Genomic DNA, 16,095 nt, shown 5'->3' with positions numbered 1-16,095 from the left:
TGAGTCCGACACAGTGCTGAGAGACTGCTGCTGTGTTAGTTACAGTAAATATAATTCTGTCAAACTCACCTCACCTTCAAGTATGCAGTTTATCTCCCCTAAAATCTATGTTGAACATTGAACAGACAAAGAAGGGAACAAATGGGTGATGCTATCTTCAAAGAAAAGACGGGCTTCATGCCTCCTCTTCACCCGAGTCTGTCTGTCTGTCTGTCTGTCTGTCTGTCTGCCTGCCTGCCTGCCTGCCTGCCTGCCTGCCTGCCTGCCTGCCTGCCTGCCACCCCTCTGGCGTGACTGGACAACACTGCATCCGTGCTGGGAACCAGACGCTTCTCTTGGAGCAATGACACGGGCCCCTGCCCTCTGCCACGCATCACATTAGCAAGCTGTCCCACAGAAAGCACCGTGTCCACTTCAATGCACCGGGAACACCTCACACATCTTCACTGAAAAGCAGGAGAACGTGAGATGCATTTCCCCTAAAAAGAGTGACAGGAAACCTAAAACGTGTGCTTTGATGCCATGTTTTGCAGAATTTGGACTCTTCTGAGTTTGAGTGTGACGGTTCTTTTATGATTCACGAGTCCTGAAACGTAACCGTTATTACTCAGAAGCCATAGGCGTTCCTATTATACACTTCACTCTTCCTGTATAGTTGCTAGCTTCAGTTGGCACCAGGGACACATACAGCAAGTAGCAGGGTGCATTCAATGAACTCCCTGCTATATAAGCAGAGCTGACAGGACCGCATGCCGCCATACAACCCGTCCTTCAGGTTTCTCTGCCAGATAGGGAGCTCATTATTAGCCCGTAGCTGAATGGCTCCTAGAGCCTGCGGCGAACGGACAGGGTTGAGCATGATTCACATTATTGTCAGGGAGTGGTGGCTGACTGAGGAAGAGAGACGCCAACAAGTGACACACTACTCTGACACAGGAAACATTGTGAGCCTTCTGACGAATTTTCATACATACCACAGGACACAAGCTAGAATTTGCACACAGATGGGCGCTCGCTGACACCTTTGCACACAGTCAGCTGTACTTTCGTGAACAACGCAGCAGACAGGGTTTTCGCCGCCGCCTCATCTATGGGATCCTTTGTCTTTGGCCGTTTCCCCTCCTCCTCCTCCTTTCTCCATCCTTCTCGTACTCTGTGCAGTTTCCTACAGCCCTCTCTCCCTCTTTTCTCACTCCTCCACCTCTCATTTCTAACCCACTCTCGAGGTGTCAGGTTTCCACAGCTGGTTCACATTAGTGGCCCCATTTCACTCACACCCCCGTACTCCCCTTTCTGCACCCCTTTTTCATTTACTGCCTCCTCCTCCTCCTCCTCCTCTACCTCATGCCGACCTCTGCCGGCCCTGGCTGGCTGAGGGGGATTCAATGAGCAATGAGGGCAGAGTTCATTCTCACTCACTCATGTAATGTCCTCCACCTTCTTACGTTATGATTCCTGGGCTCCCCCCAATCCTCATTCTCCCACCAATCACTCGTTCCCCTTTTCTTTTGAGTTAATACTCTCCACCTTCCGCTGCCAAACTTCACCAGCACCTCCTCCTCCAGTCACTATTCTAGTCTCAGTAACAGTTAACACCTCAGCCATGGACTCCCCCTGCGGCCATTGGAAAGAAGTGTGTGAGAAAAGGAGAGAAAGCACAAACCATCTCACGTTTCAATCCCTGGATCATTCCTTGGACTGACTGGAGTATAGGTGGCCTATTCATTGTTCAGTAGTCCTGCATGTGCATGCATGAGTCAAGTGTAGGATGCGGTCGTCTCTTTGTTGTTGCTTCTGTGCACGGCTGTACTGCTAGCTTATTGCTAGAAATGAATGAGGAAGTCAGAAATCCTAGGCCTACCAAATAGTGGGGAGAAAGCTGAAGAAGTTTAACAATCAGTGTTGCTGGACGGAATGTGGCAAAAATCATAATAATAGTTCACAAATGTTTTAAATATAACTGTATAATCAATGTATGCAAAATCACAATCACAACGTGAGCCCACAGGCTGATTGTGATGAGAGACTTAAAAGTGACACAGAAAGGAAGAACAGCAAAGCATTTTAGAGGAAATCCCAGGACTGAATGTTTATTAGTAGTGTTTGTTAGGGGTCTGTCTGTATCTACCCAGCCTACTGCCACTACTGCACACAGAAAGGCAGAAATATACAAGAACAAGGCACTTAACAATAATTAACTCTGTCACTTGTGCATACTATTCGTGCTTTTTCTCACTGCAACTGAGAAAAGCAGAGGCAGCAAAAATAACATCACAGAGTTGGAGGCGCTCAGTCACGTCACAGTTGCACACAAACAAAAAAATGAAAGCAAACATAAAAGAGGAAGGTAGATGAGGTGAAGCCAGCGCAACAAGGTGGAAAAAAAAAATCACAGACGCGAACAACAAAAAAAAAAAAAGAGCCAGACGTATAGACAGGGGAGGGAGCAGCCAGACTCGAGTGGAGAAAGAATAAAGGAGCGCGAGCGAGGCAGGGTGGAGCCCAGACTAGAGCCATGTGGTCAAATCTCAGGCTGTGTTTAGAAACACGTTCAAAAAGACTCGTGTCAGTGGCTGTGGTACACAGCACGGGACCCTTTTGCTCCTTTTTCCTGTGTCTCAGCAATGTTCTGTCATTATCCTGCTTGCGTGGTGGTTTCAAGTGAAATCCCCAACAATAGGTCTGTTTGCCTGCAAAAGCTCCACATCCAGTTATATGCTACATATGTTCCCACTCAGACTTTTATGATAAAAAACAATATATAGTGTCTAAGTAAGTCACTACAGGTTTAAAAACTCCACATTCAATGGCTTTACCTTCATCTCGCCTTATTTTTTTTTATTTGTTTATCATCTTAATAGCAAGTAATTAGCTAATATTTTACTGAAAACCCAAATCTAGCACTTTTACATCAAAATGCATAGTGTGAGTGACGTTATGACAAAACTGAGGTAAGGTCAACCTTGTGGTGTCATCATTTGTGTGTGACAGTGAGCTACTTGTCACCTCACTGAATGTGGGTTTAAAGTCTGGTTGCCACATTCCCCATTGTTTTGTAAGGCTTCTTCTTTCTCGGGTGTGTTGGTATTAGCGATGAATCTGGGAGGCCATTTTCGTCCAAAACTAATTTTGTGTTTGACATTTATATTCATTTTGATTAAGTTAATTTTAAAAAAGAAAAAAAATTATTATCAGCCTGGCACTGATAAACAGCTGTAATTTGTCTCATCCCTTGTCCCCTTAAATCACAATCAGTCAAATCTGTATAAACACTTCTAGCATATTTAAAAAGCCTCCTCTCTGTGCTACCACCGTGTGAACTTCTCTCAAGGTGCCCGTGACTTTCCAGAGACTCACAAACCCAAACACACACACAGTACATGTGCACACACAAAGAAGCCCTTATCATTGTGGTTCCAGACTCAACCACATCTACAGAGCTGTTAGCTGGGCTGTGGGAGGGAGATATTGCTTTGGGGAGCGGACAATCACAGACGTGGGTTACAGTATCTTGCTGAAGGGTTTTATTGACTTTAGTTTGGATCATGTGCCTAACCCAGTTAAAAAGCGTGTGTGCCTGGTGGAGTGGATGCTGTGTCAACTATGGCGGTAATAAGTAGTAAGGAGGAGTGATTAGTCAAAAGACTTTCCCTCCATTCTTTCTTGTGTGGTTTCTCCTCCCTGTGTCTAGTCTAGTCCAATTGCCTTTGTCCTAAAGGTGAAATGTTTGGCGGGCGTGCAAACAACACCAGAGATTTATGTGGGGTAACAAGGAAGGACAACAACAGCTGGAGCAAAATGTCTTACCCACCGAAACGAATGGGGGACACAGCAAGCGCAACAATAACACTAATAAAGTCTGGAGTGTGGGAGAAAGTGTAACGGGCCAGGTGACTTGTGTCCAGAGGCATCTGAGCCCCTGAAGCAGTGGGAGGGACGGAGGCACGGATGAGTGAGTGACAGTTTGATGAAGGAGGCGTAGAAAGAGGGAAATTACACTCGTCTCTCCGCTCTGCTTCTCCCTCGCCCCCCCTCCCACCTCAGGACATCTCTCTCATCATTAGTAAGAAGTTGTCCTCGAAGCTATTCCTCCTCAAATTACCTGTAAAGAGACATCCTCTTTTCTTTGGCCCACTCCCTTCCTCTGTCTGCCCAGCAGGCAAATTCTACCTGTCAGATCAAACGGGCAGCAGGTCTGCACAACACAGTAACTCTGTCTTCTCACTCTATAGAAAGTTTTTTTAATAATAATGAAAGTACATGACAGTGACTGCAAGAGAAAATAGTAAAAAAAGAGGCACTGAGGGGGCGGGGAGTTAATCAGTTCACACCATGACTTGACAGGAGGGTTTGTCCCAGAGAAAAATAGATTTTACACAGCATACAGAAGCTAAAACTATAAGCATGTCCTTTGGAAGCTTTCACCTTTTACTCACTATTATCATTTCTTTTAAAAAAATTTTAAATACCACCTATACGAGTAGCGTCATCTGACTGATGACATCGAAATGTTTTGAAGTTCGGACTCAAGTTTCAAACAACCTCACCTGGACGACTGAGAATCTCCACCAACAAACCCTTCATGTTATTGTGTCAAACAGTACCGTAATTTCTGGACTATAAGTCGCTACTTTTTTCCAGCACTTTGAACCTTAAACCTTAAACAACGATGCAGCTAATTTGTGGACTTTTACCGGCTTACAAGCTTCATGTCACAACATGGCCAAGATGTTTACACTGTGCAGATCCGACTGAAAGCTGTTGAGGCTTGTATGATTGCTACAGTATGTGGCAGCGTGGGGAATCTTCAGTGTGCTCTGGCTACCAGTGTTACGGTACAGCTCCTTTCTTTTTTAAGCATGTACTCATATGTAATTGACTTGCTGACCGCATCTGTTGGACAGAGCCGACGGAGCGGATTCTTTTTTCTGCCTTAAATCGGTGGCTCGTGAGGACATTCCACACAAACTGCGCGGGAGTTGCTGCGCTTATTAACAAAAGCCAAAACAATCGGCACCTAAAATAAGTCGGGACGAAAAGGACTGTACATCAGGGCACAAACTTTGGTAGCAAAACAGCGAAAGGAAGACCGGTGCGGCGGCCCAAGTATGGAGTAAAACCTTTTTAAAATAAAATCTAATGAGTGTGCCTTAAATTCAGCTCTATTGAGCCCTATAGCCTAAAAATTACCATAAACAGCGTGAGACAAAGTCAATTTAATTAATTAAAATGCTTAAACTGAAAATAAGGCTGAATATATTAAGCTAAAGTAAGCTAAAGTTAATGAAGTTAATACAATAAAGTCTGTAAGAAGGCCATAATGACACATTGATTCCTCAGAGATGAAACAGGAGAGACAACTGTTGTCCTTCCTGTTGAGGTCAGGGTTACAGTAGAACAGACTCTCTTCAGTTTAAAAGATGTTCAGTGACTTAATTCATTGTTTTGTTGATAGTCAAAAAAGTTCAATTAAATTGTTCATGACTCAAGGATCCAAGGTGGGCATGTTATTTTGACACTGTATTGTGGACAGTCTTACATTAGCTATAGCTCAGGTGTTACTTGGGTTCACACTTGATGATCTGAAATCCTCTGGGCTACAAACAACACCAACGCCTTACAAGATGTCCATGTCTCTCTGCATCAATGATGTAAGCAGAAAGCAGTGTAAAACTTAGTGACATGAATGAATGCGCGCTGCAGCACACCTTGGTCTCACGCCCAAAGCTTACAGCGTGCAGTGTCACCGGTTAGACAGCTTCTTTGCACCCTGCCCTAAAAGGCAGCCAGTCGACCTCTCCCATGCACTTCAGCTCTGTCACAGCATTCTTCAAGTTCAAAATGAGACACCTGGGCACATGTTTTGTTCTTGGAGCAGAAATGCTTTGTTTTGTGCCAAAGTTCTGAACATTTATCTGCCACAAATGTCATTTTCTACTTGTGCGAGTTTCCCTTCTTTTTCTCTCTCTCTCTCTCTCTCTGTCTGTTAAGCAAGAAAAAAGAACCGAACACAAAGTTGAAGAAGTAGCAGTTCTCTATTATACAGTAGTTACCAGTTTGTGTGAGGACTTAATCATACGAGGCACTGGAGGCAAGTGACACTATGCATTAAGGCCCATTCGGCTGCCAATCAAAACAGGGCCTGGTCTCAGCAGTGGGGCTGTTTCATTACTCATATCAAACAAACCTGTCCTCCTCTCACCTGTAAGAATGCAGTTAACATTCTTCTTCTGCTGTTACAATGATTAACATGATACTCTCACTTGCATAATTAAAAACAGGCAGGGAAACCATAAACCGGAAAAGCCTTGATTGTATTAAGCAACAGACAAAACGGTGACCAGAGTTGCCCTCTTACTAACAGAGTAAACCTGTTAAATTAACTGTTTAATTTTATCAATACTCTCAGTCTGAGCCAGACACTATCCAGGTCATATAATTAGGCCGGTCCCAGCCAAAAGGCCACAGAAACTGTTTACTTACGACCAGCTGCCTTTAATACACTGAGAAGACGAACAAACACATAATTGGATTTTGTCACAATAAGCCTTTTGACCAGCAGCACAGTGCACATGGTAGCAGACAGAGGCGAGGGGCTGTGCTTGTGTTCACATGTGGACAGTGGAAAAAAATGGACTGAGTACTTAATCAGTCTAACAGTAGGCCTGCTCTTCGTCAGCTGACTGTACACTGAGAGATTTTGTGTGTGTGTGTGTGTGTGTGTGTGTGTGTGTGTGTGTGTGTGTGTGTGTGTGTGTGTGTGTGTCCTCTACTGTTTCCTTCTCAGAGTATCAATGATCAGGAATGGAAAAATACTAAGAATGTGGGGTTTAATGTTATTCTGAAAATTTTTTCTAAATGACCTTTAAAAAAAGACAACCATGTTGTGTTTCCCTGAGAAACATCTGAAATACTGAGAAAAAACTGCCTCTGCTCCGATATCTTGGAACTGGGCATCTTTGTCTGCATTTTATTACATCACCAGCATCACATATTAAATGCAATGGGACCACACCCATGCTAGTCTCACTTAACTGGTCCGTACATTGGCTGACTGCGTAAAGATTGTTCCTGTGTCTCATCATCACAAAACACCCAAAAAAGATTCATAAACCTGTGCACACAAGCAAAGATAGTGAGCCTCTTTGCACCTGCAGTACTCAGTGGCCTTCACAGAGGGGGAATGTCAAACACTGATTAGGGAATGATTAGCGGACGATTCTTTCTCATTCCTGTAGCAAGAGTGTTGAAATTCCAAAAGTTCTGGGAAAAGATGCACTGTATAATTCACACCACATCAGAAGAAATATGATCTGCTTCACGAACTAGCTATGTGTGCCGTTTGTTGAGAGTTTGGCTCGGGAGTGGCAACACAATTATAAAGATAGCTCAGTCTTAATTACAAACTAGGCGAAGCTGTCAGAAAGTGGAAAGCATAGATCACAGAGGCCTAGGCTCTCCTTTACTCTGATGTGTGTTCCCCTAATGCTCTCATTTTCCCACCAGGAACAGAACAAACAAATTTGCATGTCATAATATAGTAATATATTGTAATGTGACATGTGCCAGGCCACACAGGCCCACAACAACCTGTGGTGATAATTAATACCTTTCATTTTAACAACACTTGGATTCATTTTTGTCATCAGTTACCCTTTCCTGTTTAATGAAAATAAAAGTTGAATAAAAGTGTCAAAAACAATTTAGTTAGACAGTGAAATGCGTTGGCAATGTAGAAAGCAAGAGATCAATTCACAGCAACAGGAGAGTAAGTAACTAAACCCCTGAAATGTTCTAAATAAGATCTTGGAGGTGGAAATGCATGTATTGGTATTGTTCCCAGTGCTGGTGTACTTTGGCAGACAGAGCCGTCTTTTATTCCTCTGTCGTTACTGACTAAAACCTCATGGTCCCGTGGACGGGCTGGGCTTGATCTAAAAACCCGATATCTGCCCTGGCTCCTACATCCACCAGCTTATTTATATGGTCTACTCAATGCTGGGTTTGCGATGTTGTTCCAGGGTCAGGCTGACAGCATGAGGTAAAACATACAGTATGAGCTTGTGTGTTTGATCGCAAAGCCGACAAATCAATCTTACCTGCAGTATTCTGTGCCATTGGCAAATGTCAGACATGTAGCGTTGTTCACACAAGGTGCTTTATCGTTCATACATTGCAGAGCTGCAAGACACAAAAAACACGTTAGAGACTATTGTTTTTTTACACAAGAACATATATATGCTCACATACATTTTAAAAGCTTTCCTTCACATAACACACAAATATTTACAATAGTGAGTAGTAGTATCTTCAAGAAAGATATCTTTCACAGCATTGGCTTGGTTTTGATTTAGTGTGTATGGACAAAGACCCACAGAGATGATGTCCTCTGGCAGTGAGCAATCCAAGATAAGCATCTTAAATTTGGAGAAAGTTTCTCACATGTTTTGATACAGGGGCAGCACTAGTAAGAAGCTATTCATACAGTAATTAAATTGAAGAAGTTTCTGCTAAATATGAATGACTTAGGTATTTAGATTGCTGCCTGTATGCAGTGATAAAGAGCATCAAATAAATGTCTTTATTAAACAAGTAAGTAACGTTTTACCTCAATCATATTTGCATAATCTTGCTGCTTTATAATTTATAGTTGTTAACACAGGAACTACAGTATATAAAGCAACGTCTAACCCACCAAAAAGGCTCAACTAAAATGAAATGCAAACATTTATGATATTGTATGTGCTTAAAAACTTGAATTTGATTGCCACCCACGCCACACTGACAACCCTTTAAAATGCCCAACATAGTAGTTTCTCCTCATCCTTAAAAAGAACTCATACAGATGTCTTGTTACCTATCTAGACAACTATGCAAGCCTGTAGTCACTGGGAAGTGGAAAGGGCACGCAGACAGACACAAGCCTGAATGAAGACAACAAAGCACATCTATGCACCGACCAGTGAGACACATCAGCCATTGTGCACTTTGAGACACATAGCTCAAGTGGACTTCACGCACACCATGTCAGCCCAATATGCCCAACAGAAGTGTGGTGTTCGCAGTCTTTATTAAACAATGTGAGACAGCAGGCTTATAAGGACGCCACTGTTAAAGCTCTGTGATAAATTAAACAAAACTACAATAAACCCTAACACTGGTTAAATAAATCCTATTATATTACCATTTTATTTTATTTGTAGTCTCACGTGTTAAAAGTGGTTATTTGATATATCAAAAAAGAAAAACAGACAAGTTTTACAAAACTGAGAGTAGGTCAGCTGATTTCAAAGAAACACTAACAATGTCTTTACACAGTAGTCATCACATACAGGAAGTGTGCTCAGCAGTGGTGTTACTTCCTGTGCCTAGATTAATCAAAGTGTCATCCAAGATGAAGAGACTTTGTGACAGTAAATAGTGTTAGTCTTACTTTGTATGATTACTTGTGTTATATAAAACTGAACAAATGTGCTAATAATATCTTAACTATTGAGCATTCAACCTTCAGCCGCTGGACCTGGCCTGATCTCCTTGTGAAAGCAGACTACTGCCATAGAGTTACGCTGACAGACATAGCACATTAGACATGGGGATACCATACATAAGCCACTGTGAAATCCATAATCCAACAAACACGCACACATTCCCATTCTCTGCATGCATTGCTCAAACACCCACTGTACTAACATGCTAGTTGATATCAAACTGCTGCTGTGATACAAGAGAATCTGCTATTTCGGGCCTGTACAGTATGTCACTTGTGCAGAAGGCATGGGCCACGCTACAAGTCAGCACATGTAAATTATGCACACCAAAAGATCCACACATTTGCTCTTAAGCCTAGAATGCAATGGAACTTTTACTGTAATTATTTCCATTATTTATTATTTCCCGTAATTATTTTGATATATTTATATTTATATAATAATTATTTTATTGATTGCTGCACAGTAAAAGTGTTCATCATCATGAGATACGTTGGATATGAATGCATTAGCATAAAGTAAAGAACAGAGTGAAAAAAATGACTGGCGGAGGCCAGAAAAGATCGGTAATGTGTAAAACAGAGTGAGTGAAATAATGGAAGCTAGAGAGTACAGACCAGTTTCCCATGCATGCTTTCGAAATGCTAGATTCAGTGATCCTACCAAATCGGAAACACACACACACAAACACATTACTCCATACTAATGAGGTCACCTGTTCCCTGACTAAAAGCATGACAACAGGATAAGCACTGCACAGAAATTGAACAAAATGTTTCAAATGTTTCAAAAGCATTCAAATAACTGATCAATGTATCGTTAGACAAGCCCACATCCTCTCTACCAAGCTGTTCTCACACTTCACTATCAATGAATCACTCAAAGAACAGTTTCCCAGGAATGGAAGCCCTGATAAGAAAAGATTGACAAGAGAGTCAACACTAAAACTAGACAGTGTTAGCACAGAGGAAACATGCTAAATGTTAGAAACAATCACAGTCAAACATCTTTATGACTTTTCCCACTAAATACTTCGCAGCTCTGCTGTGCCTGTCTTTGTGTATTAGTTGACAACGAAAAAGCAGTTTAAGTAGAAAAATAGGTATCAGAAGAAGGGGGTGTGATCTCTGTTCGTAGAACTCGTATCGTAGCCATTACGCCAGTTTAAAAAAAAGTCAAATTCATAGAAATTAACAAAAACCTTTGAAACATTTATGAGACACCATGTCATGTGAATAAAATGACCACCTTCTACTGTGAGTTTCACTATGTAGATGTAACAAAGGAAAGCCACGGTGTCGCTGTCTAGAGAAATGAAAGAGGTCTTCCAGGCTGAGGTAAAGTTTCCTTCCACCTGCTGTGAAAAAAAAACTAAAGATGGCAAAATGTCAGCAAAACAAAAAAGAGCTAATTTAACAGATGAAAGGGAATGGAAACATACTTTCAACAGGAACCTGATGTCATGGTACTCTGCTTCAGCTTGTTGCAATAATGCCTTGTGTGTTTCACTAAAAAGCCCCAAAGAATAAAAATAGCTGGGCAAGGTCGAGTGTACAGTACTCAACCATAACATTTGACTCCAGACATTGTCTCTTAGTTCACCCCACTCTCTAGCGACACACTGGCTAAAAAAGCATCAATGTGAATTCAGACAAAACTTCAGGATGAGACTAAATACATGATGCCAATCTTTGGGGTGTAAAAAGTAGATTTTTATATTTTTTTAAAAATACGAACAAATGCATAAAACCTGTGGCTTGTTTGCTTAGCCTGGCTTGAATTGGCCAACAATCAGGTATTGATCATGTGACATGAAGCTAACAATGTCCAGCTCAATATTGCAAGAGAAGTTTTGGCTTCCAGTATTGAGAAAAGGCAAGCATGTCACTGGTGGCGAAAGAGCTGGCTTGCATCAGCAGAACTAGTCATGAGCTATTTAGTGTAAAGTGTAAAGTACTGGAAATCTGGAAGGCCCCCACATTATGCAATGCTCCACGACACAGACCAGAACTGTCAGCTGTCAGCAGATATGGTTATTATGGCTGATCAAGGACCCACCTTCCAACCTCAGGAATGTCTGCTTTAATGGTACATTTAAGAGCAATCTCTTTATGTTGTGATTTCATTATATGTAATAATAACAAATGTTCACAAACGACTGGTTTAAAGCTCATTAAGTCCAAATCACAGCCCATGAGTCTCATTGTTTGTGCTCAGCTGACATTACACGGCACACTCCCTCAGCACTCGCCAGTGCTTTGTCGCCGACACACCAGCGGGTCTCTAGAGGGATCCAGGCATGTCATGAGAGGAAAAAAACGAGGAGTGAGGGAGGGAGACAGGCTTTGAGCTAATAGCTGTGGATTGAGATGGGGAAGTAATTATGAAGCTACAGACAAAGGCTACACACGAATGGGTGTCCCTGAGCCCTGGCACAAATCCATACAGCGCAGGGCAGGAAGTTGTTCGCGCTGAGTGAGGAAGTAACCCCATATCCTGGAATTGCTCCACAACCCTCCATATCCAGCAAGCCAAACTGTCCCCATGGTAACCTGCAATAAAATACTGCCACTACCCTGAGGGAAGCTTTACTGGCCCACACAAACAGCGCAGGAATGAGGCACACAAACCAAGCTCAGGCTTTTAGGATTTAGTCTTCCAGGTCAGCCTCAGTTAGAGGGTGGTGCGTCGCAGAGAAGAGCAGGAAGATCAGCAGAAACGGCAAAAGCGCACGCCTGTTAGAGTTGTCTGAGGACTGATTAAATGCAACTGTGTCTGCATCATTAAACTGGATTCATTACCAATAGGCCCTTGAATCTGAGCGTAATTACACTCCTGACAGCCCAGCTGACACGCTCACCTCATGGTTTCTGGGAAAAGCTGGGAGAGTCCGGTCTGAAGCTGAGTGCATCAAGCAGCGCTGAGCTGTTTTGGTACAGCGGGACAGCAGAATGGACTGCTGGCTTTCTGGCTCGACTGTGGTGCATGTGAGTGTGTGTGTGTTGGCCTGAGAAAGGCACAGGGAGAAAGACCAGACAAGGCAACTGCAGGGACTTTCCCCAGCTTATTCAAATCCAAACTTTTTTAAGTTGATAAATCTGTGCAGACTTCTTAAGGTTGTTTTGCACACGTAGGTACATTGTGGCCTGCTGCTATTACTACACAATGAATAAGTGTGACTATAAATACATTTACATACGTTAATATTCTATTTTGATGTATCTAAATCTAAAAAGCAGCCTCGTTAATTACCATCCAACAGATTATATGTTTTTCAATAGGTCTTAAATTAACACTGCCTGATCCTTTCATGCATTTCCCTCCTTGTCCCAGCCGGTGCTCCCTGCCTGGTTCATTACTCGATGCGCCCTGCCTGCCTGTCTCCAGGATTACGGGCCTGCGTGAGCCAAGGAATGCAGCCCACAGTAAGACCCCGTTAATTTGCTAACCTGTTCAACAGTGCAGACACAACGCTGTGTAATCCCCACGACCTTCACAGTCACACACTGCCTCCTCTAGTAACAGTGCATGTGGTTCACACAGGGCATGCACCTAGCTTCATTCACATTTGGACTCCTATTTAATTTATGCGTGAGGACCAAAGGCACTGGGCATGAACAGGTCAAGCGGACAGGTTTTAGAATTGCAAAGCAGTTAAAGGTCCATAACCGTGACTGTCACCTTGCCACATTTCAACTTTAAGACCTTGATCACAACGGTTCAGTGGGTTTGGATCTATTCTAAGTTGACATGGCTACGGTTTCACAGACTGTGTGCCTAGAGATACAGTACATCTGGTGCGCAGTCCTACAAGCCTTTACCCACTGATTCATACACTTCAACACATTATTTACAACTCTCTAGTACTACAAGTGGCAAGCATGGGACCAAAACACATGTGGAAGCCTTTTGGCTACACTACTAATCAGAAGGGTGGAGTAAAAGCCTGACTGGATTGAACCTGACCTAGAACTAAGACACTACAGAAATGCTAAAATGTACTAAGGCTGCAGTCAGCAGATGAGAAGAAAAAAAAGAAAACTTGGAGGGCATCACAGATCAGATGTCATATAAGCCACATAAATAGGAAAGCTCTAAATAAAACATGGCAATCAATAAATAATGCAATTTTATATGCCACTCAATAAAGATCTTTGTTTCTAGAGCACGGGGTGAAGCACGGCCCAGATAAATCACATTTCACACCGACTTGGGTCAGATGCAAGTAAACCATGGGCGGCACAATCGCTGGCCTTTGTCAGTTTTATCCACAACGCCATGCATACACACGCGCATAAATACACACACACACATCACTTGTGTGCAGTTTCAGTGGGCTAAAGATATGGAACCATCCACATGCCCAAAGCACGGGGGAACCAGTGAGTCGTGTGCCATAAGAATGGCACCTACGCCTCCTCAAGAATCCCATTAGACTCAGCTACAACACTGGGCTGCAGCACAGTATCACCGGTGAGTTCTGCTCTTACTTACAGGCTAACAACCTGTAAATATTTGCTCACTAGCACATTGTCGCTACTTGTCATGTACAGTTCAACAAGAAAATCAAACCACAGAAAGAGAAGAAAAGAAATGCCAGCGTACCTTCTGGCATGTGTTGCAAACCACCTTTTTGCACTCAGAGTTTAGTAGCACAAGGGAAAAAGAAAGTGCAGATATGGTGATGTAGTGATTACTGGAGGATTGGTGGACCTCAAGTCGGGAGCAGACTATCCTGGCATATGGAAAACCATGAGCCATGCATAACTGGGAGCAGTGATCCCAGTTGCTCCCCGTGCGATGCAGTGCACCACACAGCCCTAGGGATAAGCTCACCGCTTAGCAGGAAGCAGAAGAGGAGTACAGTGAGGGGACGCAAATGGGAATCAAGGTGTACAGCCTGTGTGAGAAAGAGCGGCTGAACAGCGAGGGAGGGAGGGAGGAATGTCAAACACCAACAACATTCCACTGGTTCTCACTGCACTGCCTGCAGCACATTTACATTGTCTTTTCTTCCTTTGTGGCACTTCTTTTTTTCCTGGTGGACCACAGCCATTAAAAACTGGTTGCATTTTAAGCAAAACCTTAGCACTAGAAAACAAACAAATAGACAAATGATCCTGTTTGGGAAAGGAACAACATGCCACACACAGTCTGGGACTTCCTACAGCTTCAGTCGGCTCCCATCTTCTGTTTTAGGTGCCATCTGATAGTGTGAGCCACAGTACACCGAGCCACTTCAAAGCTTTTGTAAAAAGACACGTTTTCACTCTTCTCAGTTATGCCCTGTCCACTGTGAGATGGTCCATGACCTAAAATTGTTTTTAATGGCCTGCTATTGACCTGTAATCACCATAATGACTCTAATTAGTGCCTAATTGAAGGCAGATGCCTAACCAGTTCTCCCCTTATGGTGAGGCACTGGTGGAAATTATGTGTAAAACATGGGCGCTTTTAGTAATTTAATCAATTAAACCTATATCTGATGACATGATGAACATTTTAAGCACATGGTGATTTTTCAATCGACAATGCTTTTTTTCATTTTACATTTACAAAAAAATTACAGTGTGCTTGTTTTACAAGTGACGCCAAGAAACAGAGGGTCAGCTAGTTTTTTGAGTTTAAATAGTTATATTCACCAAAGAACCGTCACTTTATCGCCTGCTACATCCCCGTGGAAGATCTTAATTTAGAAAGGCAGCGTAAGCATGGCGAAGTGTCCATCTTGAATTCTCTCCCTCCCTCCTCAACATCTGGGCAGCGGTGCAGCCATCAGCGCCGCTGGGCCACAGCGACACAGTTCAGTCAGATCCTCACTGTTTGTGTGTTAAACGTGGGCTTCGGCGCCATTTGTTGTAAATGTGCACTTAATAAAATTATGCAAGAAGCGAGACACTTTTACGACTTTTAGGACGATCGGGGTTGAGCAATGAAAGCTGGAATAACTAAAGGTGAATTTAATTAGCGGAACAATATGAACGCGTGGGGACGTTGTGGTGAAAGGTTGAGATTTTACTTAGTTGATGTCTTGGCTAAAAGGCCACACACGGAGTCCTAAATCAATCTTAGCGTATGATTAAACACTGCCTGTACGATATTTTTCGTGAATGCTCTGTTTTTAAAGGCCTGCGGTGTCTGACGCCAGCTCGAGACACAAGTGTAAACGCAGCGTCGCGTTAGTCAGAGATGCTACGTCCGCCCCGCGTCCCGCAGATGCAGAGGCAGCAAAACGTGATCATGGCAAATGATCGACTGGTAAAAAAACACCTACCTGAAGACAGCCGGATGAAGCCGAAGAACAGAACTAGCAACGCTCCCGAGAAGACACCGGGGATCTGCTCCATATTTTCTGTAAAATCCACATAGGGTCCGTCAGCCCAAAGTTGAGCTGTCTCCCAGGACGGTTAGTTCACAGAAAGTCTCGCTGTATATGCCTCGCACGCGAACAACAGAATGAAACTACTTCTATGAGCAAATTACAACATTTCGTTGATTTTTAGCGTCTGGTTTACGTTAAAAATGCTCTCAATACGCGTAAACTTAAGCTGTACTCGTCACACACGGCACCGATAAGTCTTCCCCCTGTGCGCGCTCCCCACTCACT

The 16,095-nt window shown here is 43.1% G+C and overlaps 1 protein-coding gene across 2 annotated transcripts in view; it reads right to left on the bottom strand.

Moving 5' to 3' along the window:
- notch2 (notch receptor 2) overlaps window positions 1-16,086 on the bottom strand; it is a 32,871-nt gene extending 16,785 nt beyond the window's left edge. For both annotated transcript variants that reach the window (XM_029145652.3, XM_029145653.3), the window contains exons 1-2: window positions 15,763-16,086; window positions 8,100-8,181 (exon numbers count right to left, since the gene is read on the bottom strand). In XM_029145652.3, coding sequence (XP_029001485.1) covers window positions 8,100-8,181; window positions 15,763-15,835 — 155 coding nt within the window. In that variant the 5' untranslated portion in view covers window positions 15,836-16,086. The remainder of the gene's footprint in view (window positions 1-8,099; window positions 8,182-15,762) is intronic.
- Window positions 16,087-16,095: the final 9 nt, after the last annotated feature.

The sequence above is a fragment of the Betta splendens genome, chromosome 4 (genome assembly GCF_900634795.4).
Source record: "Betta splendens chromosome 4, fBetSpl5.4, whole genome shotgun sequence".
Lineage (NCBI taxonomy): Eukaryota > Metazoa > Chordata > Actinopteri > Anabantiformes > Osphronemidae > Betta > Betta splendens.
This window is presented reverse-complemented; position numbering and strand designations above follow the sequence as displayed.